At 56.3% G+C, this 20,794-nt stretch overlaps 7 protein-coding genes across 7 annotated transcripts in view; 5 read left to right on the top strand and 2 right to left on the bottom strand.

Moving 5' to 3' along the window:
- Window positions 1-14: 14 nt before the first annotated feature.
- PTSG_03853 (phosphomannomutase 2) lies at window positions 15-2,388 on the top strand. The gene is made up of 9 exons (XM_004995528.1): window positions 15-255; window positions 391-502; window positions 763-839; window positions 957-1,048; window positions 1,268-1,367; window positions 1,469-1,552; window positions 1,739-1,849; window positions 2,060-2,133; window positions 2,299-2,388. The coding sequence occupies exons 1-9, from the start codon at window positions 175-177 to the stop codon at window positions 2,333-2,335; spliced, it is 768 nt and encodes a 255-aa protein (XP_004995585.1). The 5' UTR covers window positions 15-174; the 3' UTR covers window positions 2,336-2,388.
- Window positions 2,389-2,415: 27 nt separating this feature from the next.
- Window positions 2,416-5,889, bottom strand: PTSG_03852 (uncharacterized protein). Its single transcript, XM_004995527.1, has 8 exons — window positions 5,733-5,889; window positions 5,529-5,563; window positions 5,129-5,264; window positions 4,580-4,772; window positions 4,236-4,358; window positions 3,885-4,070; window positions 3,272-3,658; window positions 2,416-3,018 (listed from the first exon to the last, which is right to left on the bottom strand). The coding sequence occupies exons 1-8, from the start codon at window positions 5,733-5,735 to the stop codon at window positions 2,741-2,743; spliced, it is 1,341 nt and encodes a 446-aa protein (XP_004995584.1). The 5' UTR covers window positions 5,736-5,889; the 3' UTR covers window positions 2,416-2,740.
- Window positions 5,890-6,202: 313 nt separating this feature from the next.
- On the bottom strand, window positions 6,203-7,874 carry PTSG_03851 (ribonucleotide reductase M2 B). Its single transcript, XM_004995526.1, has one exon. The coding sequence runs from the start codon at window positions 7,855-7,857 to the stop codon at window positions 6,631-6,633; it is 1,227 nt and encodes a 408-aa protein (XP_004995583.1). The 5' UTR covers window positions 7,858-7,874; the 3' UTR covers window positions 6,203-6,630.
- Window positions 7,875-8,086: 212 nt separating this feature from the next.
- PTSG_03850 (Psma7 protein) lies at window positions 8,087-10,695 on the top strand. The gene is made up of 5 exons (XM_004995525.1): window positions 8,087-8,362; window positions 8,492-8,743; window positions 8,964-9,086; window positions 10,079-10,264; window positions 10,511-10,695. Exons 1-5 carry the CDS (start codon window positions 8,267-8,269, stop codon window positions 10,607-10,609), a joined length of 756 nt encoding a protein of 251 aa, XP_004995582.1. The 5' UTR covers window positions 8,087-8,266; the 3' UTR covers window positions 10,610-10,695.
- A 96-nt stretch (window positions 10,696-10,791) lies between these two features.
- Window positions 10,792-16,071, top strand: PTSG_03849 (uncharacterized protein). Its single transcript, XM_004995524.1, has 16 exons — window positions 10,792-10,978; window positions 11,386-11,514; window positions 11,713-11,830; window positions 11,981-12,068; window positions 12,306-12,424; window positions 12,622-12,671; window positions 12,845-13,012; window positions 13,281-13,375; window positions 13,552-13,655; window positions 13,888-13,985; window positions 14,153-14,318; window positions 14,597-14,749; window positions 14,941-15,002; window positions 15,237-15,387; window positions 15,598-15,653; window positions 15,780-16,071. The coding sequence occupies exons 1-16, from the start codon at window positions 10,877-10,879 to the stop codon at window positions 15,903-15,905; spliced, it is 1,785 nt and encodes a 594-aa protein (XP_004995581.1). The 5' UTR covers window positions 10,792-10,876; the 3' UTR covers window positions 15,906-16,071.
- A 166-nt stretch (window positions 16,072-16,237) lies between these two features.
- PTSG_03848 (uncharacterized protein) lies at window positions 16,238-19,933 on the top strand. The gene is made up of 3 exons (XM_004995523.1): window positions 16,238-16,469; window positions 16,893-17,347; window positions 17,761-19,933. The coding sequence occupies exons 2-3, from the start codon at window positions 17,199-17,201 to the stop codon at window positions 19,730-19,732; spliced, it is 2,121 nt and encodes a 706-aa protein (XP_004995580.1). The 5' UTR covers window positions 16,238-16,469; window positions 16,893-17,198; the 3' UTR covers window positions 19,733-19,933.
- A 34-nt stretch (window positions 19,934-19,967) lies between these two features.
- Window positions 19,968-20,794, top strand: part of PTSG_03847 (mannosyltransferase) — a 999-nt gene continuing 172 nt past the window's right edge. The window contains exons 1-2 of the mRNA XM_004995522.1: window positions 19,968-20,097; window positions 20,356-20,794. The exon at window positions 20,356-20,794 is cut by the window's right edge and continues 172 nt beyond it. Coding sequence (XP_004995579.1) covers window positions 20,010-20,097; window positions 20,356-20,794 — 527 coding nt within the window. The 5' untranslated portion in view covers window positions 19,968-20,009. The remainder of the gene's footprint in view (window positions 20,098-20,355) is intronic.

Here is a 20,794-nt window from a genome sequence, read left to right as displayed (position 1 = left end):
CCATCCATCCATCCAGCTGACGTGGCACAAACCAACAACAACAACAAACAACAACAACAACGGAAACAATTCCCGCAACAACAACAACAAACGCGCATTCATCATCATCAAAGCAGCACAACAAACAAAGTACTGCCCCTTCCGCCGCACAGTCCCGACCCCACCCTCGCCATCATGAGTGACTTCTCCGACCGCGAACAGCCGGATGTACTGTGCCTCTTCGACGTCGACGGCACCTTGACGGTGGCCCGCTCGGTCAGTTGCTTCGCGCAGGGACAGGTGTCGAGGGAGAGCTTGAAGTGTTGTTTGGAGAGGGTGTTGCGTATTCACCATGATCGTGTACATGGCTGTGCATGTCTGATGGTGCTGGCGTGTACGTCGCCGTGACAGGTCATTCAGCCCGAGATGAAGGAGTTCATGGAGAAGCTGCGTAAGAAGTGCGCCATCGGCCTCGTCGGCGGCTCTGATCTCAACAAGATCGAGGAGCAGATGGCCGGCACTGGTGCGTGTGTGTTTGTGTTGTATGCGTGTCTGTGTGTGTTGCATGCGTGTGCGTGTGTGTGTGCGTGTGCGCGCGTGTGTTGTATGTGTGTGTGTGTGTCTGTGCCTGTGTGTTTGTGTGTTTGTGTGTTGTGTGTTGTGTGTATGTGTGTCTGTGTGTCTGCGTCTGTCTGTGTAGCTCTTTGTCTGTGTGTTCCTGCCTGACCTCCTTCTCCCAATGTGCATGCACACACACACGCACACACACACACACACGCACAGCGCGCACCGCCTACGACTTTTGCTTTGCGGAGAACGGCCTCACCGCGTTCAAGGGAGAGCAGGAGCTTGCCACACAGGTACGCTGCTTGTCCGTCGCGCCTTTGTTCTCCACGCAAGTGCTGCCATCTGGCGACATCGACTTGCACACACACACACACTCACACACGCCCTGACTTGCCCTTCTTCTCTGCCAGAGCTTCCTCGGCTTCCTTGGCGAGGAGAAGATGCAGAAGCTGCTCAACTTCTGCCTCAAGTACATTGCCAACCTCGACATTCCCCAGAAGCGGTACAGTGCCTGTCTGTGTTGTCTGTGTGTGTCTGTGTGTCTGTGTGTCTGTGTGTCTGTGTGTCTGTGTGTCTGTGTGTGTGTGTGTGTGTGTGTGCCTGTGACTGCGTCGATCTTCACAGAGGCGACGCCAGGTCAATGAGAGACCTGTGCTTGCCCTCCACCTCCTCACGCGCCAGGCACTTCCGACTCACACCCGAAACACGTGCTTGCTGACAGCGGCACCTTTATTGAGTTCCGCAACGGGATGCTGAACGTCTCGCCCATCGGCCGCAACTGCTCCCGTGCAGAGCGCAACGCATTTGAGGCCTTTGACAAGGTAAGACGCCAGTGTGTGTGTGTGTGTGTGTGTGTGTGTGTGAACACTTTGAACGCCGTTCTCACCAGATGTGTGGCCATCATGACCGCTGATGACCACAGGAGGCCGGCGTTCGCCGCACGTTCGTGGAGGCGCTCAAGAAGGAGTTTGACGGCTGGGGCCTGACCTTCTCCATTGGCGGGCAGGTGCGACTGGTGTGTGTGTGTGTGTGTGTGTGTCTGTGTGTGTCTGTGTGTGTGTGTCTGTGTGTGTCTGTGTGTGTGTGTGTGTCTGTGTCTCTGTGCGTGTGTGTGTGTGTGTGCACGCGTCTGGAACGAATCCACAGCCAACCGCGCACAAACACATGTACATATGTGCTGCGCACACCACAGATCAGCTTTGATGTGTTTCCGAGCGGGTGGGACAAGACGTACTGCCTGCGTCACGTGCAGGAACACGCAAACTTCAAGACCATCCACTTCTTCGGCGATAAGGCGTTCGAGGTGAGTCGTACACACACCACACACACACGCACACACACACACGCACGCACACGCACACACACACACTCACACACACACACACACACTCACTCACTCACTCACTCACTCACTCACTCACTCACTCACTCACTCACTCACTCACTCACTCACTCACTCACTCACTCACTCACTCACTCACTCACTCACTCACCCATGTGCGTGTGTCTTAAGGGCGGCAACGACTACGAGATTTTCCACCACGAGGCGACGACAGGGCACGCCGTCAAGTCGTGGGAGGACACAAAGTGAGCTGCTGTTCTTGTCTGCCATGCTCTGTCCATACACACACACGCGCGCGCACACATGCACATGCACATGCACACACACATGCACACACACACACATATCATGCCTTCACTACATCACCTCACCTCAGCTCACCCACCGCCACCGCTGTGACCATGACGCAGGGCTCAGCTGTCCAAGCTTTTCAACATCGACAACTAGGCGCACTGTGCTTGGAGTGTACGGAGTGTAGTAAACAAGTGTCAACACCAACACCAGTTACACCAACTGCAACAGTCATACCAGCACTCACCCAACCCGTGCTCTCGCGCGTGTGCAATGGAAGGTGTTCGGGGGAGGGTCAGTGTACTTGGGCATTCAGCACGCAGAGTTGCGTGGTCAAGTGGCAAGGTACGGACAGGACCGGTAAAAGGGAGGCAGGGACAACTGAAGCGGAGAAAAACAAGAGGGACTAAGTGTGTCAGGCGTGCAAGATGGAAAGGAACGCCAAAGGCAACGCAAACGACTGCACCACCGCTCAAAAACAGAGAACAAAGAACAGGCCGGCAACGTGTGCAACGTGTGCAACATGTGCAACGTGTATGGGCTGCGCGTGAGCGGCGTGGTTTATGCCGGGAAGACAACAAAGGTGCCGGCCTTGCCGCGACCAACGCTGCTTGGCTGCTTGACAGAGGCGTCTGCGTTGAAGCCGAGCGCAGCGGCATCGTTGCGCAGGCGGAAGTTGAACGTGTTGGGCTGGCCCGTGGGGTGCGCAACAAACTCCGTAAACTCGCCGCCGCTGCCAGAGGTGCCCTTGGCGCTAAGGAAGCGGCCTGGGTGCTTGATGCTCTCAAAGCGAAGGTTGCCGTTCAGCGACGGGTTCACCGTGAACCGCGTGCCCTCGCCTGTGTGTGTGTGTGTGTGTGTGTGTGTGTGTGTGTGTGTGTGTGTGTGTGTGTGTGTGTGTGTGTGTGTGTGTGTGTGTGTGTGTGTGTGTGTGTGCATGTGTGTGTGTGCGTGCATGTGTGTGTGCGTGCATGTGTGTGTGTGTGTGTGAAGCCGTAGACCAGCGTGACATGCGTGAGTTCTGATGTGGCCGTGGCGGTGTCATTACATGTTGCGGCATACACGTTGCATGCGGCAAGTGCATGGGCAGACCTTGGCCGCCGTTGGCAGTCATGGTGTTGTCGGCGTTGATGCGGACAAACTTCCCGCTCGCCACGTTCTGCAGGCGGATGATAGCGCCGGCGCGGAGGGCGGGGTGCACGCCTCCAGCGGGTGGTGGCGGGTACGGCGACTGGGCCGGTGGCGGTGCAAAGGGGCTCTGATGCGCTGGTGGTGGCGGGTAGGGGGACTGGGCCGGCGGGGGTGCAAACGGTGGCTGGGCTGGTGGTGGGGCGCGACCGGGTGGGGCGCGGCCGGGTGGGGCGTGGCCGGGGAAGGGCGGGTGCTGGACGTCAGCAAAGGTCATGGTGAAGGAGGCACCCTCGCCAAGGCCAACCTCCTGCGATGGCTTGGGGCAGCCGTCCTGGCGGAACCCAACGCCTGGCAGCAGGTAGCGGACACGTGGAGGGATGAGGGGAAGTGGATAACGGGAAGATGAGGTGAGATTGGAAAATGGTGAAGGGGGAAGTGATGAACGGAAGGGAGAGCGTGGCAAACACACGCACACACGCGCGTACATACACATACACATACACATGCACGCACTTGCAACACACTCCCCTTCCCCCTTTGAACACCCTTTCCACGACTCGAGATGACGACTGACCTCGGGAGCCGTCGATGGAGCGGAGGATGTACCTGTTTGGTCCAATCATCTGCACACGCAGCTCGCACTGGCCGCCGCCAGACCCGGCCTGGCCCTTGAGCGCAATGTACTTGTCGGGGAACTTCTCGCTGCGCAGGCGCAGGTGTCCGCTGGGGGATGGGTCAACCACGAACCGCGTGAAGGGGCCTGGGTAAAGAATGTCGTGGTGGTGAGAAGGCGGGGTGGTGAGAAGGTGGTCGCACTTGTGGTGGTGGTGGTGGTGGTGGTGGCGCATTGACGGCAGCAATGACAGTAACAACCAGCATGGTGAAAATGCAGCGTGCTAAAGGCGGACGAAACACCCACACGCACCGTCGCCGCCGGTTGCGGTGAGGTTGCCCTCCCTGTCGACGATGATGTTCTTGCCCGTCTTGTACGAGCGGAGGCGGATGACGCGGCCGCGGGGCAGCACCGCAGGCGGCACGTCCATCGGCTCTGCACACAGCGGTCACGAGGGGCGGTGTGTGCATGAGTGGTAGTTGGTGTGGTGGTGGGGGTGGGGTTAAGAACAGGGACGCAATGGCGTGGGTATGACGATAAAGTGGGCATTCAGGGGAGCGACAGGTGGGTGGTGGAGATGAATGCACAAGCACAAAGAAGAGCAAGCGCACGAACACAAAGCAGAGCAAGCGGGCAGTGCTTGTGGCGAAACTGACTGGCGTATGCGCTCTTGGCCGCGGCGTGGTGCGGGTGCTTGCGGGCGGTGCCGCGCTTGACGTGGGCGACGTTGTTGCCGTCAATGGTGACGTTGGCGTTGCCCAGGAGCATGGTCTTGCTCTGTTGCATGGGCGGCAGGTGGTCCCGGAACTCCGCATGCGTTCCATTGGAAAAGTTGATGGCCCAGTCGACCTGCTCAAACGTGTGCGTGTGTGTGCGTACGTGTGCGTACGTGTGTGTGTGCGTACGTGTGTGTGCGTGTGTATGCGTGCGTGTGTGTGTGTGTGTGCGTACGTGTGTGTGTGTGTGTGTGTGTGTGTGTGTGTGTGTGTGTGTGTGTGTGTGTGTGTGTGTGTGTGTGTGTGTGTGTGTGTGTGTGTGTGTGTGTGTGTGATTGAGTGAGTGTGTGTGTGTGTGTGTGTGTGATGGAGTGTGAGTGAGTGCAGGCTCTTGCCACGCAACCAGCACTCCCTGATTGCATTCGACCATCTTAACATACTCCCACACACACACACACACACAACCCAAGTTCACGGTTTGCAACTGACGTGGAAGTCGCCGGCGGCCTGGCGGGTGAGGGAGATGAGGCCCGACTGCTGGGGCTGGATGGTGATGGTGTGCTGCTCGTGTGTGTTCTGCTGAACACCGTGCACGTGAGCGCTCACCGTGGCGGGCGCAGGTGACCTGATGTGTTGTACAGCGAGTGGTGTGCAGCGTTCAGTGGGGATACAGTGAGTGCTGTGCAGTGTGGAATGAGGTAACAAGCAAGCACGCAAGCACGCACGCAAAACAGCAGCAGGGCGACGTTTTGCCTGTGAAGCATGTGCATGAACAACAACAACAACAACAACAACAACAACAACAACAACAACTTAAACAACAACAACAACAACAACAACAACAACAACAACAACAACTTAAACAACACCACAGGAGCTCCCAACTTACGCGTTGATCACCGTCATGTGGGTCACACCTTGTCCCTGCCAAACACAAACAAGCGGCAGCAAGAGGAAAACCAAAAGGTCAGTCAAAAACAAAACAAACACACACAACACACGTCAATCGACACAATATGAACAACACCACTAACAGGCAAAGCAAACAAAACAACACAAACACACATATCCACACACATCCACACACACGAACCATCTTGGTGGTTGGTGGTTGTTGAGGGAGGCGCTGCTTGTTGTGCTGCTGCTGCTGCTTGTTGTGCTGCTGCTGCTGCTTGTTGTGCTGCGTGCGATCGCTTTGCGCTGGCTTGCATGGCAGTGGAGGAAAATGATGCAAACACGCAACACACAAACACACACAACAAAAAAGAAAGGACGCCAGCCAGGCGCAAGCTTCGTGGGATTGGAAAAGTGGTTGAAAACATCAGCAAATTGTCGTTGATGACGCATCGTCAAGATGCGATGGTGTGGCGATGATGACAACCCATGACGATGACCAACACAACTCTGTTTTTGTGCGCACATGCATGCACGTCTCTCTGTTTTGTGCATCATGTCATCACACACATCATAGCACGGTGCCCTCCCCCCTCTCTCTGTGAGTGTGCTGACGCAGCGCGCACATCCCAAACACCTCTTGACGATAACATTTGACAAACAAAACAGTTCGTGTCTGGCCAGTTTACTGACAGATGGTGTGCAGCAATGGCACCTGGAGTCATTTCAAACACACAGTTGTGTCATATATACAACAAAGGGGGTTTGCCGATTAAGAAGCTGAGCGAAAAAGCAATGAACTTCTGTTCGACCAAGGATAAGCAAGCAGGAAGAGAAGGGAGAAGGACAAGGGTGGGGGTGGAGGGACGACAGAAGGAAGATTGCACAACGGAGCGAGGTGCGCGCGTGTGCGCAGCTGAGCATTCATGCAGTTGGTCATGGCGATGCCGCAGATGGCGCATCAACAACGAACAAGCGCTGTGCCTCTGCGCAAACACACACAACCCAGAGCATGCATGCAAGTGAACAACACACACACGCTCTCTCTCTCTCGCTCTCACACACAACCACACACCAACAGTGTTGTATGGAGTCGCTTAAAAGTCGGCATCAAAGACAAGCTGGTGGGAGTGCTCCTTCTTCTCGGCAGCCATGACACCGCTCTTCTGGTACTCGCTCACGCGGCGCTCAAAGAAGTTGGTCTTGCCCTCGATGGAAATGTTCTCCATAAAGGGGAAGGGGTTGGTGGCGTTGTAGACCTTGTCGTAGCCGAGGCTGACGAGGAGGCGGTCGGAGACAAACTCAATGTACTCGCGCATGAGAGTGGAGTTCATGCCGAGGAGGGAGACGGGCAGCGCCTCGGTCAAAAACTCCTGCTCAATCTCGACGGCGTCCATGATGATGCCAATGACGCGCTCCTTGGGCGGCTTCTTGTGCAGCATGGAGAACATGAGGCAGGCAAAGTCGCAGTGCAGGCCCTCGTCGCGGCTGATGAGCTCGTTGGACTGCGTCAGGCCGGGCATGAGGCCGCGCTTCTTGAGCCAGAAGATGGCGGCGAACGACCCGCTGAAGAAGATGCCCTCGACAGCGGCAAAGGCGACGACGCGCTCCGCAAAGGAGGCCCGCTTGTGGTCGATCCAGCGCATGGCCCACTCGGCCTTGCGCTTGACGGCGGGCAGCGTCTCAACGGCGTTGAAGAGCATGTGCTTCTCCTGCGGGTCGTTGATGTACGTGTCGATGAGCAGCGAGTACATCTCAGAGTGGATGTTCTCAATCATAATCTGGAAGCCGTAGAAGCAGCGCGCCTCTGGCAGCTGCACCTCGCACATGAAGCGCTCGACGAGGTTCTCGTTCACAATGCCGTCGCTGGCGGCGAAGAAGGCGAGGACGTGCTTGATAAAGTGCTGCTCCGTGTCCTTGAGGCCGCGCCAGTGGTCGAGGTCGCGCGACAGGTCAACCTCCTCCGCGGTCCAGAAGGAGGCGACGGCCTTCTTGTACATGGACCACACCTGGCGGTGCTGAATGGGCAGGATGACAAAGCGGCTCGGGTTCTCCCGCAGCAGGGGCTCGGCGGCAATCTCCTCGTCCGTCAGCTCGACGCACTCGTCGTTCTGCAGAGCCTCCTTGGCGCGGATCTTGAGCTCAGCAAGGCCCTCGGTCACAGTCCTGGTCTCGTCACCGAGCATCTTCACTGTTGTTGCTTGCTTGGGGTTGGGGGGGGGGGGAGGAAGTTGTCGGAAAGGGCTCGCTGACAGGAGTAGTCGGAAAGTGTGCAGTGCTGAGGGAAGTTGTCGGAAAGGGCTCGCTTGGAAAATGAAAGACATCCCCCACTCAGACCATCAATAACTGTGTGCAGCGTCTGCCACCGCGCCAAACTAACTCAAATTCGCGCGGGCCAGCCAGTGCGCGGTTGGAGAGGGAGGGCTGCAACAAACTCTCTCGCCGCGTTCACTGGCTCGCTGGGAAGGCGCCAAAAAGTTTAAAAGATTGCCGCCAACTCTCTGGAGTTGTTGATACCTGCATGGGTGGGAACTGGTAAATTTTGTCGGAGATGTTCGGCAATCGCCACAACTGAAGCAAACCGAGCTCAAAAAACGACGACAACCAACATCCCCATCGACAACACAACCAAAGTCGAAGACAGACCAACCAACCAACCCACGAGAACGCAGAGAAGCAGAGCGGGGCGACTTGGGGTCTCCACTGTCACACAAACGCAACCACACACACACAATGTCGTACGATCGTGCGATTACGGTGTTCTCACCGGATGGCCATCTGTTCCAAGTCGAGTATGCACTGGAGGCGGTTCGCAAGGGAACAACAGCGGTGCGTTTGTTGTGTCTGGTTTTGTGTGTTTGTGTTTGTTGTGCTGTGATGTGTCGATGCACATGATCAACCAACCCATCGCCTTTCCCCCTGCTCACGCTCACGCTCACACGCCAACATCATGCGCAGGTTGGCATCCGTGGCAAGGACTGTGTCGTGCTGGCGGTTGAGCGCCGGTCGGCCATGAAGCTGCAGGACACACGCACCGTGAGGAAGATTGCCTCCATCGATGATCACATTGCCGTCGCCTTTGCTGGCCTCACTGCAGACGCGCGCGTCCTTGTCAACAAGGCCCGTGTCGAGAGCCAGAGCCACCGTCTCACCGTCGAGGATGCACCCACCGTCGAGTACATGACCCGCTTCATCGCCGCCACAAAACAGGTTGGCTTCTTTGGCATGCAATCGTCGACGCCTGCGTGTGTGTGTGTGTGTGTGCAAGTCTGGACGTTTGTCTGTGGGTTTCCGCCGTGCATGTACGCACGCCTCGGCTCACTCTCATACACTCACACTCACACATGAAACTCACACGCTCTCTCACTCACACTCACACACGCACACAAAACACACACGTTCACACACAAAACACAAAACGCGCACGTAGACATACACACAGAGCAATGGCCGGAGACCATTTGGTGTTTCCGCGCTCATTGTTGGCTTCGACCCAGATGGCACACCCCGCCTGTTCCAAACAGAACCATCAGGAAACTACTCTGCATGGAAGGTGCGCGACTTTGCTTGCTTTTTCCTTCTTGTCTTCTCCTTTTGCTGCACGTTCGGTACTGCCTCACGTTGCCAACACACAAGCGAGTGTACTCCCCTTGTCGACCCTCTTCCCTCTGTCTTGTTTTCCTCCTCCCCCCCCCTTCCTCGTTTTCCTGGTTTCCCTCGTGTCCTTCTCCTCCTCTCCCTTTCCCCGCCTGCACCAATCAACCACTGGCTGTGATGAACAGACGTATTGAATTCCTCGTTGCCTATGCTCCGCTCATTCTTTGTGTGTGCGTGCATGTGACGAAATCACTTTGTCTTTCTGTTGACCTCTGAGCCGTGGTTGCGCTTGTGCCGATGTTCTTGGTTCACCTGTGCACGCGCCCTTGCGTGCTTCTTCGTTGCTGCGTTTCCTTATGCCCTCTTGCCTTGCTCTTGATTGCCCTGCCCTTCTTGCTCGGCTGATGTGATGGCGGTGATGAACAGACGTATTGAATTCCTCGTTGCCTATGCTCCACGCACATGTGTGGACATGTGACGACAACCTTTTGTCTTTCTGTTGACCTCTGAGCCATCATCAATCGCCCGTTGCTTTCCTTGATTGCTTGCTTTTTCTGTTGCTGTGAAGGCGTGCGTGTGTGACTGCAATGACGAACAGACGTATTGAATTCCTCGTTGCCTATGCTCCACACACGTGTGGACATGTGACGACAACCTCTTTGTCTTTTTTTCTGTTGAGACTGAGCTTCCACCCACGCCTCTCTTTTAACTCTTGTCAGCGTTTCGTGTTGTGTTGATTTGCAAGAGTGCACACAGCCGGTGCTGGTGCTGCCGTATCTGTGTTTGTGTTGAGCGCATTGCGATGGCTTTTACGCGGTTCCCCTCCCATTTGCTGGTTGCTTGCTCGCCCTTTTGTTGCTGAACGCTTGCCGACTGAGGCACCGTGGTCACCCTCCACTCACTGCTGCTGCTGCTGTTGCTGTTGTTGTTGTTGTTGTGTGGCTGCAGGCGAATGCGATTGGCGGCCCACGTGCCAAGACGTGCCGGGAGTACCTTGAGAAGAACTTTACTGACGAGGCTGTGGAGACGCAGGAGAAGGCGCTGCTGCTGGCAGTCAAGGCCCTGCTCGAGGTGGCCCAGTCTGGCAGCAAGAACATCGAGGTCTCGGTCATGCGCAAGGACACAACACTCAAGGTGCGTGTGTGTGTGTGTGTGTGTGTTGGTGTGTTGGTGGTTGTTTGGGTGTGTGTGTGGGTGTGTGTGTGGGTGTGGGTGTGTGTGTGTGTGTGTTGGTGGTGGTTGTTTGGGTGTGGGTTCCTTCCGACTTGTTCTTTTTGCTTGTGCTTGTGCTTGTGCTTGTTTGTGCGTGTGTCGTCGTGGATGGAAGGATGGTGTGCCGTCACTCACAGCTGCTTCTTGGTGGTGGTGCTGCGATTGTAGGTGTTGTCGAGTGAGGAGATTGAAGCTGTGGTTGCCCAAGTTGAGGCTGAGAAGGAATCGGATACCGCCGAGGCAGCAACGGCGTCAGCGTCGTCTTGAATGCGAAGCGTGCGGCCTGTCACGCAACCCGTTTCTTCCTTTGTGTTTGTTACAATCACCATTATACACACTGGAAACACCGTGCAAGAGAAGCATGCAAGAGAAGCGAGCAGGGAAGAGGAGGGGCACAGGCAGGCAGAGTCTCGTGTCACATGTCATGTGTCATGTCACACACATCATGAGCCACATGATTTGAACACGAACAAACAACAATCCAAGCAAGAAGAAAGCAAAGAAGAAGGAACAAGAAGAAGTTGAAACACGACGATGAGTGCGAAGTATGCACTGCCATCAAAGCTGCGTGCCAGTGTGGCGGCTGGCGTCTACGGCATGAAGCCAACCTCGGGGGCTTGCCCAGGCTACCTGCAGGTGTGTGTGTGTGTGTGTGTGTGTGTGTGTGTGTGTGTGGGTTTGTTTCTGTGTCTGTGGCTGTCCGTCTGTGTCTGTCTGTCTGTCTGTCTGTCTATGTGTGTGTGTGTGTATGTGTGTGTGTGTGTGTGTGTGTGTGTGTGTGTGTGTGTGTGTATGTGTCTGTCTGTGTGTGTCTGTCTGTCTGTGTGTGTCTGTGTCTGTGTGTGTCTGTGTCTGTGTGTCTGTGTCTTCATCCCTCTCTGCGTGTGCCCACGCCTCTGTAAGGCTGTGCCCATCCCTCTGTAAGGCTGTTTCTTCCCTACCTCCACTGCCTGCCGTCTCCACCCGTGTGCATTCAGATGTGCTACACCCACGGCTGACGCCACGCTGGCCTTTGCCCCCCCCCCCCAACCCACCGATCTCAGGCGAATGTTGTGATCATGCCGTCCTCGTACGCGCAAGACTTTGAAGAGTTCTGCAAGCGCAACTACCGCGCGTGCCCACTCTTGTACAAGTCAACCCCTGGACAACTCCACGCCGGCCCTCTCGCACAGGTTGGTCTGCGTGTGTGTGTGTGTGTGTGTGTGTGTGTGTGTGTGTGTGTCTGTATGTGTGTGTGTGTATGTGCCTCTGTGTCTGTATGTCTGTGGCTGCCTGCCTCTTTGCCTCTTTGCCTCTCTGCCTCTCCAAGTCTGCCTGTCTGCCGGTCTGTCTGCCTGTCTAACGTCAACCACAACGCCACCACCCACCAGGACTCTGACATCAGGCAGAACATTCCTGCTTACGAGGTGTTCCGCAACGGCAAGCACGAGGGCCGCGTTGGCAACATCAAGGACATCTTCACACAGGACATGGTCACCTTCTATGTCGGTACGCTGTCAACCCTGCCTTCCTCTGCTTGCTTGTCGTGCATGCCGCTCTGAGATGTGCAAAGTCCACTCTGCGTTCTCATCGTTTGTTCATTCAACCCTTTCGCGTGCCCAACCGCAACCTCCACAACAACCACCACGTCGACAACAGGGTGCAGCTTCAGCTTTGAGCAGGCGCTCACCCGGGCTGGCGTGCCCGTCAGGAACATCGAACAGGGCTGCAATGTCTCCATGTACAGGTGTGTGTCTGTGTGTGTGGGTGGGGGTGGGGGTGTGTCTGTCTGTATGTATGCTGTGTGGGTGGGGGTGGGGGTGTGTCTGTCTGTATGTATGCCACCACTACTACTACACTGCTATTATTGCTGCTGCTGCTGCTGCTGCTGCTGCTGCTGCTGCTGCTGCAAATGCCCGCCTCCATTCGCTAACTGCCGAGCACGTACGTCGGCACGTTCGTTCCTTTCTGTTGATGTTGGCAGAACATCGCGTGACTGCGATCAGGTTGGCCCCTTCAAGGGCAAGATGGTCGTCAGCATGCGTCCGGTCAAGAAGGACCACATCTCCACTGCAGTCTCCGCAACAGCACCTTACGTTCTTGGTGTGTGTGTCTGTGTCTGTGTGTTCGTGTGTCTGTGTCTGTGTGTCTGTGTGTCTGTGTGTCTGTGTGACTGAACTTTACACGTTTGCTTGGCGTGTGCTGTTTTACCAGTCGTTCGGGTGCATGTGTGCACCAGTGACCTTCACGGCCTCCTTTCATGTTCTCACGGTCCGTCGCGCCACAATTACATGCTGCAGCTCACGGCGTCCCCTTTCACACTGTTGACCACCGCCTGCTCCTGCCCAAGGTACCCATATTGACTGTTCTGCAGCCCAATTCATTGCGCGAGCACACACACACACACACACACACACACACACACACACACACACACACACAAGCAAGCACGCATGCAAGCTGCAACTCACCAGCTGTACCTCCACTGCGGCCATCATGCGTTGCAACACGGCGCAACTGCAGACAACGCGACTTGAAACGCCAGACTACGGCGACGCCGTCGATGTGCGAGGCGATGAGGTTCCGTGTTTCTGGTGCTGTGGTGTCACCTGTCTCGAAGCCGTCAAGTCAGCCAACCTTCCCATCGTCATCACACACTCCCCAGGCTGCATGTTCGTCACAGACGTTAAGGTGCTCTCAGTGTACTTGTGTGCGTGTGTGTGTGTGTGTGTGTGTGTCTGTGTGTCTGTGTCTGTGTGTGTCTGTGTATGTGTGTTGTCCCTGACACAGCTCTATGTGCTTCACTCTCATTTACCATGACTCTGTTCATGCCTTTAAGCGTTCCTCTAATTCTCACACACGCAAACACTCATCCGCGTGTGACCTCACCCACCCCCCCCCCTTCTCCTCACCCCTCATCATGGCCTCTGCGCTGTGTGATTGCAACCGCTCCAATCAGGAGGAGGATCTATTCTCCATCTCAGACTCTCCAATCCTGATGGGCGCAACCCAGCGCGCCATGCAACACATCAACTCCATCGAATACGCAATCAAGTGAGCAACACAGCAGGGCTCATTTTCCTTGGCGTTGTTTGTTGCTTGGCTGCTTGGCTTGACATGTTTTTGCTGCTAACCGTGCAGCTGCCACATATGAAACGAGCGCATGACACACACGCACACACACATGCGACTACAACATGAGCTCACGTGCTCTTGTCTTGCTGTTGAAGGGAGGACCCTGGTGGCCGAAACGTGAACGCGTTGACACTTCCAAACCAGCTCTGGTCTGCGTGCCATGCCCTCCACAGTGCCACTCATATCGCAATCACGACAGGTCAGTGTGTGTATGTGTATGTGTGTATGTGTGTGTGTGTGTGTGTGTGTGTGTGTATGTGTGTGTGTGTGTGTGCTGTGTTGCATCTGTGCCTGCGCCCGTGTTCATGCTTGCTTGAAACCGCACACGACGGCTTGTCGTGTACTCCTCCTCACCCGTTTCCATCACGTCGCCACCGCCGCCGCTGCTTCTGCTGCTTCTGCTTCTGCTTCTGCTATTATGGCTGCTGTAGGATTCCCGTGTCTGGTGACTCGCTCGATTCCAACGGAGAGCGACGGCCCGCTGGGCGCCCTCTCCCTCGCACGCACACTCGTCCTCCTCGGCAAGCAGGTCAGTGTGCGTGCGTGTGTGCGTGTGTGTGTCTGTGTGTCTGTGTGTCTGTGTGCGAGTGCCGCCATCACTTTGCCCTGTTTGATCCCCGCTCTCTCTGCCTCATCCATGCACACACATCCACCACGCACGCACACACGACACGCACACACTACATACATGTGCAGGTGACGCTGGTGGTTGATCCTGCAAACATGGCTGTGATGACTGCAGCCCTGCAGCGGGCACGCGAGCTGGTGCCAGCCCTTGCTGACAAGTGCTCCCTCGTGGAGTTCAACGCAGACAATGCAGATGCGTCTGACAGCAGCAGTGATGATCAAACCACCCGTGCACGTGAGTTGATGGGTAAGACAGATGGATGGATGGACATGTGGATTGCTGGAGGGTGGAACAGACCATCGCGTCGCTAGCTGATTTGTTCATGCTCACAGCATGCTCTTTTCTTTGACCACATATGTGTGTGTGTGTTGGTTGGGTGCCTCTCTGCGCGCATGTCTCTTTGTGTGTGTGTCTTTGTTTGTTTGTGTCTTTGTTTGTTTGTGTCTGTGTGTCTGTGTGTCTGTGTGTCTGTCTCTTTGTCTGTGTGTATCTGTGCGTGCATGCATGTGCAGGCGCGGTGAGCGAGCAGCTGTTGTCGCGCGGAGTTGACGCGGTCGTGGCGGTGGAGCGAGCCGGCGTGGCGTCGAGTGGGCACTACCACACGATGCGCGCGGCAGTGATGGATCAGCACGTGCAGCCCATCGACCACCTCTTCACCCTCGCCCGTGAGTTGTTGCACATGCTTGCCTGTTCGCATGCTCATGATTATTGCCGGCGAGACAGATGTGTGGTTTGGTGGGATGAGTGCGTGGCTGGGAGGCAGCCCGTTGTTTGCGTTCATGTGTTGGGGGATACAGGTTGACAACACGGCTCACGTGCATTTGCATGCATGCATCGCACGTTTTCCAATGGGCAGAGGAGCGAGGTGTTGCGACCATTGGCGTTGGCGATGGCGGCAACGAACTCGGCATGGGCAAGGTGTGTGAGTGTGTGCGTGCATGTGTGGGTGAGTGTGGGTGTGCCTGCGTTCATGTGGGCGCCCTTGAATGTGCCTCTGCGTGCCTCTACGTGTATGTGCATCTGTGTGTGTGTGTGTGGGTGGGTTTCCCTTCTCCATCTTGCTTGATTTCCTCCTTCCCCACCCAACCCCTCCCTTAACGTGTCGCCTTTGCTGTCTTCCATTCGATGTTGCAATGGACACCCCTTTTGCAGGTGCTTGACCTTGTAAAGGAGCATGTGCCACGCGGTGAGGAGATTGCGTGTGTTGTCGGCTGCGACTATCTCATTTCGGCCGGTGTGAGCAACTGGGGCGCAGATGGCCTGGCTGCAGGCGCCGTCGCCCTCGCCACCTCAAACCCGACAGGTGCTTGCTTTCCCCCTATTGGCGAGCGGCTGTGTGTGCTGTGTTGCACCCTCCTTGCCTGTTCCTGATGCGCAAACAAACATGTTTGAACAACACAAGCATGAAAACGCACGTGCTGACGCACGCACATGTATGAATACTACACATGCATGAATACTCCACACGCATGAATACACACACATGAACACACACACACACACACATGCACAGAGGCGGAACCGCTGCTGCCGGACGTGTCCTTTGAGAAGCAAGTGCTGCAAGCATGCGTGAGTCGAACTGGCTGTTGCCACCATGTACACCTGTGTGCGTGTGCGTGTGTCTCCTTGCTGTCAAACGCGTCCCCACCTCTCACGCAACCACTAATGCACCGCCACTCTGTCACGTGTGTGCAGTTTGCTGCTGGTTGCCGGGACGGTGTCAAGCCCGAGGCAGACATGAGCGTGGATGGCATGGCCTTTGACGCCGAGCACGTTGCCAAGATTGACGAGCTACGCGCCATCCTCCTTGCGCAAAATTGACTTTGTGGTGCTTGTTCAACTTTGCCTTGTTTTTTTTTGCCGCACGGTGTGCTTGCAAGCAAAAGCAAAATCTGAAACCTGGGTGGTGCAATTGTTTGACGGCGATGGTGGCGTTGGTCAGGTTTTGATGCATGCATGCACGCAGACCGTTACGAATAGTCTCTGAAATCATGTCAGATAAGCGGGCGGCGTTCCGTTGCTGCGACACAAGTCGTGCCAGTGCCGACCGCCTTGTTTTGCGTGAGGGGGTGTTTTGTTTTGCAAAGCAAAAGCCGCACCTGTTCGCTTGCTTCATGTCAGCTGCAGCTTCGCTTCAGCACATCACTTTGCCACTCGCTGCCTGCCGCGCGTCGTCTGACTTTGACGCCTGAGCAGGGGTGGGTTGGAAAGGAAGACGACACACGCAGCCATCATCAACAAACTTCTTGCTTCTTGCTTGTCAGCAAACGCTGCTGCTGCTGCATTCAAACAAGCAAGCACCATTCGTTGTGAGCAGGAGGTGTTCATCAGACTGTGGTGATTTCCTCGGGGTGTCCTGCGCGTGCAGCCTTTGGCTTCTTCCTGGTGAGCTTGTTCTCGCTGAGACGATGCGGCTGTGTGTGTCTGTGTGTGTGGCTTTCCGTTGCATCGTGGTGGCTGGTGATGATGATGATGACATGCCAGCGCGTGTGTGGTGTGACATGATCACGGTGTATGTGTGTGATGTGTGTGATGTGTGGGTTTCCGTTGGCCGTGACGGATGGATGAAGAGGAAGAGGAACATTGTGTGTGTGTGTGTGTCTCATCCAACTGCCGGCTGACTGCCCGCCTGATCCCGCTCGCAACCCTCGCATGCACACAAACCCGACTCGCTCACTCTCTCCCTCACTCCCTCACTCTCCCTTTGTCGCTCACACTCGCATTCGTGCATGCATACCTTTGGGTTGCTTTGTTCGCCTGTGCTCTCTTCCTCCCCTGCTTCCTCCCCTGCTTCCTGCCCATTCGCAGCCCCAATCGCATCGTTCTGGAATGCTTGTTGCTGTTGATGTTCTCTGTCGTGCACGCAGAACAAGCAAAAACTTACCTGCCACAACAACCCTTCCCCTGCACCTCACCACCAAAGGCTCGACTGCACCGACATTCACACCACCACAAGATCTCTTCTTCTTCTTCTTCCTCTTCTTCTTCTTCTTCTTCTTGGCCACGGCGAGCACAACTCCGCGGCAAGAACAAGACCCACGAGCTCTGCAGCAGCAGGTGCCTGGGCTTGCCTTCCCCTCCTGAGTGACCTGTGCCCGTTTGGTGCGCAGAGGCATGACGAGGGTTGAGCCCTCGGCTGCGCCCGTGCCCCGAGCCCATGCTGTCCTGTCTGCGCTCCCGCTGCCTGCTGGCTGGGAGGCAAGGGTGTGCACTTCCCCACGCCAGCGCCTCAAGCATGGCCAACGCAGAGTCGTCTTCCTCAAGTCAGTTCACATACCCTTGTGGGTGTGTGTGTGTGTGTGTGTGTGTGTACGTAAGCGTGTGTGTGTTGTGTGTTGTGTGTGAGTGTAGTAGTATGGGTACGGGAATGGATGAGACTTGTGAAAAGGGTGATGGTTGTTGTTGAGGGAGGAAGCGCGCCAGCAGTGACACGCCGTGTGCATCATGCATTCGCATGCACACACAAGCTGAACCTTAACACAAGCTCACGCTTGTTCCCTCGATGCTTGCATGCACGAACTTCAACTTCTCGTCCCTCCCTCACACACACACACACACACACACACACACACACACACACACACACACACACACACACACACACACACACACACACACACACACGCACGCACGCGCACGCACACACACACACACACGCACGCGCACGCGCCTACAGCCATGAGAGGCAAATGACGACATGGCACGACCCACGGCTGCGGCTGCTGCTTCCACCATCGTTGCACGAGCTTCCACATGGTTGGACCCTGGATCTTGACGCAGAGGGTGAGCCCTATTTTCTCGACGACACGACGTGCTCCACATGTCGCCGGCCCCCTTTCCTCTCCGCGCAACAGCATCAGGACCTCAACGCCTTCTACCAACGCTTCGTGCTCGACCCCGCCATCTCAACCACAGAAAAGACATGCACCCCGCAACAACAACAACAACAACAACAGCCACAAGTGTCATCAGAAGATGCCAGCAAAGCATGGCCTGTTGGCACGAAAAAATGCCCGCCATACACAACACCAAGCCATCGGTGGCAACGCGTCACATCAACCCCAGTAGCTTCGACCATCAGACTAGAACAGGACACTCGCAATACAACAACAACAACAACAACAACAACAACAACTGCAGGACCTTCTTCGTCGTCATCAGACGAAGCGGTTGCCTCCACCCGCAGGCTAACTCTGCACTGTGTGCCGCGCGCCTTCTTCCCGGATTTGGAGGCAGACGCAGAGTACTTTGATGGCACGCCCCACCATCACCACCACCACAACAACAACAATGATGACGACGTTGGTGATGCTAGCGCGACAACGGCAGCAGGGCACACCGCACCTCGGAGACAGAGCGTGCCGCATGGCATTGCATGGCACGCTGATAGCCGGTGCACGGCGGGCCGTGGCCACCACCATGGTCTTGACACGGAAGTTGACAACCTGCTCTTGCAGGATGCACGCCATGACGAGATTTTCATTTCCGAGCACGGTGGTGCTGGCAGCGTGCTGCAGCTGCACGACCACATGCGGGAAACATGGCCCCTCCCCTGCGGCTGGTCGCAGCACACGTGCTCGCAGAGCGGCCAGCCTTACTTTGTGCATGCAAGCACGCGGCGCGTGACGTGGACACACCCATCGCTGGCGCGAGAGCTGGCCGGCGTGAAGCTTGAAACCCTGCCCCTCGACTGGGACGTTGACGTGGATGAGGACGGCCTGTTCTTCGTCAACCACTGCGTCGCCATGGCCACGCGCGAGCCGCCAGCACCCCTCATCGCAACCGGCAGTGAGCAAGATGGCAGTGACACCCTGGGCCCTGCAGATGACTGCCTCATTGTGCCTGCCTCGCCACGTGCACAGGATTCGCTGTCATCCACCACGGCAATGCTGCACAGCAACAGCGTAGCGACGATTGTCCCACCCAACACGGCAGACGTGGCCGGCGGCGAGGACGAGCACGAGCGCATCACCCTCTTGCACAGCCCTACTACTACTACTACTACTACTACTACTGCTCCTCAGCACGACACAAACCACGCTGCGGTGCAGCCAGTGCGGGAGGGCAACCACGAGGCAGCTCGCTCGGCCGTGCTGCCGACACGGCACGCGTCCCTGATGGCAGCGCACGACCGCGCACCCAGCGAGTCCAGCGTGGACTCTGGCGTGGACAGCGGCAGCAACACCCTGTGTAGGCACACCTCTGTGTCGCAATCGTCACTCGTAGCTGAAGAGCAGCACCGCCTCCAGCAACCCGCGACTGCTGAGGGTAACAACTGCAATGACAGCCGTGCCTGCAGGCATTCTCGTGGCGATGAGGACGCTGGGTCCGAGACATCGTCCATCTTCTCCGTGTCCAGCTGGGCTTCATACATTGCAGGCATCTGGCGCGGAAGCAACGACAACACGAGGTGTTGTGACATTGACCCCGAGCAGCGGGCTGCTGCGAGGAAGCAGGACCGCAAGCTCGATCCAACACCACCTGGGATGCGAGAGCCGGACCTAGCTGAGCCAGACCTAGCTGAGCCAGACCCAAGTGGGCGGGACTGTCTCAACCCAAGATCACCTCAAGGTCAACAGCAACAGGACCATCATCTTGTTCTGGTGAATGATTTCGGTCCTTCACATGTCACTGTCACAGATGTCTAAGGCTTGCTTTTTATTTGTGTGTGAAGTGTGTTGGTGCTTGGTTGAGGATGAGCACGGTGTGTACATATTGAGTATTTGCCGTTGGTTGGATGGAGGGTCGTGGAGTGAGAGGGGCTGGGTTGAGAGAAAGAGAGGTGCGAAGTGCGGTGTTTGTTTGCTTGCTTCGTTGGCTCGCAGCGGTTCATAAACAACGATAATGACTTTTTGCATGATTTGATGGGCATTTATGACTTCTCGCCACGTCAGCCAACCAAACAACCAACCAAAGCGGAACGCGATGATGAGGAGGACAATGCTTGTTGTTGTGGGTGTAGTGGCTGTGGCTCTCGCCATCGCTGCCACAGCCAACGCCAGCGTCCCAAAAGGTGTGTCTGTGAGTGTGGGCGCGTCTGTGTGAGTGAAGGTTGCAAAGAGAGGCGAGGCGAAGCAAGTACACGCACACACACGCACACACACGCACACACACACACACACACATACACACACACACACACACACACACACACTCACACACATACACACACACACACACACACACACACACACACTTGCCTTCTCTCCTGCTTTCGCACTCCGGCTCAATACAACCCTTCCCCTTTCCCCTCCCCTTCTTTCCCAAACAGGGTACGAGGTTGTGACGTGTGGCACGGCGCTGAAGCTGGAGCATGTGGCCACATCGTATCGGCTGCATTCGCAGGAGGTCGCTTACGGCACCGGCAGCGGGCAGCAGTCCGTGACCATCAAGAGCGAGGGCCAGGATATGAACGACTTGTGGCAGATCGCGGGCGCCTCAGGGAAGGAGTGCAGGCGTGGCCAGAAGATCAAGTGCGGCTCCACCATCCGCCTCTTCCACGTTGGCTCCCAGAAATGGCTGCACAGCCACAACTTCCAGTCGCCGCTCAGCCACAACCAGGAGGTGAGCGCATTTGGCGACCACTCCCAGTCCGACACGGGCGACAACTGGAAGGTCGAGTGCAGCGGCACATACTGGAAGCGTGACGATACCGTGCGCTTCCGCCACGCAGACACCAAGATGTACCTCCACTCCACGGGCAGGCACCA

Source organism: Salpingoeca rosetta (genome assembly GCF_000188695.1).
Source record: "Salpingoeca rosetta unplaced genomic scaffold supercont1.8, whole genome shotgun sequence".
Taxonomy (NCBI): Eukaryota; class Choanoflagellata; order Craspedida; family Salpingoecidae; genus Salpingoeca; species Salpingoeca rosetta.
Note: the sequence above shows the minus strand (reverse complement) of the source record. Positions and strands in the feature narration are given on the sequence as shown.

Bases quoted from the DNA above. Each gene is read 5' to 3' on its own strand.
- PTSG_03853 (XM_004995528.1), top strand. From the start codon at position 175: ATGAGTGACTTCTCCGACCGCGAACAGCCGGATGTACTGTGCCTCTTC. The intron at 503-762 runs GTGCGTGTGTGT...ACACACGCACAG, and splicing joins GGAGCAGATGGCCGGCACTG to CGCGCACCGCCTACGACTTT. The intron at 1,368-1,468 runs GTAAGACGCCAG...TGATGACCACAG, and splicing joins CATTTGAGGCCTTTGACAAG to GAGGCCGGCGTTCGCCGCAC.
- PTSG_03851 (XM_004995526.1), bottom strand. From the start codon at position 7,857: ATGTCTTTCATTTTCCAAGCGAGCCCTTTCCGACAACTTCCCTCAGCA.
- PTSG_03852 (XM_004995527.1), bottom strand. The intron at 3,659-3,884 runs GTCAGTCGTCAT...ACCTGCTGCCAG, and splicing joins CTCCATCGACGGCTCCCGAG to GCGTTGGGTTCCGCCAGGAC. The intron at 3,019-3,271 runs GTCTGCCCATGC...ACACACACACAG, and splicing joins GACTGCCAACGGCGGCCAAG to GCGAGGGCACGCGGTTCACG.
- PTSG_03850 (XM_004995525.1), top strand. From the start codon at position 8,267: ATGTCGTACGATCGTGCGATTACGGTGTTCTCACCGGATGGCCATCTG. The intron at 8,363-8,491 runs GTGCGTTTGTTG...CATCATGCGCAG, and splicing joins TTCGCAAGGGAACAACAGCG to GTTGGCATCCGTGGCAAGGA. The intron at 8,744-8,963 runs GTTGGCTTCTTT...ACGCGCACGTAG, and splicing joins TCATCGCCGCCACAAAACAG to ACATACACACAGAGCAATGG.
- PTSG_03848 (XM_004995523.1), top strand. From the start codon at position 17,199: ATGACGAGGGTTGAGCCCTCGGCTGCGCCCGTGCCCCGAGCCCATGCT. The intron at 17,348-17,760 runs GTCAGTTCACAT...ACGCGCCTACAG, and splicing joins CGCAGAGTCGTCTTCCTCAA to CCATGAGAGGCAAATGACGA.
- PTSG_03849 (XM_004995524.1), top strand. From the start codon at position 10,877: ATGAGTGCGAAGTATGCACTGCCATCAAAGCTGCGTGCCAGTGTGGCG. The intron at 13,013-13,280 runs GTGCTCTCAGTG...CGCTCCAATCAG, and splicing joins TGTTCGTCACAGACGTTAAG to GAGGAGGATCTATTCTCCAT. The intron at 15,388-15,597 runs GTGCTTGCTTTC...ACACATGCACAG, and splicing joins CGCCACCTCAAACCCGACAG to AGGCGGAACCGCTGCTGCCG.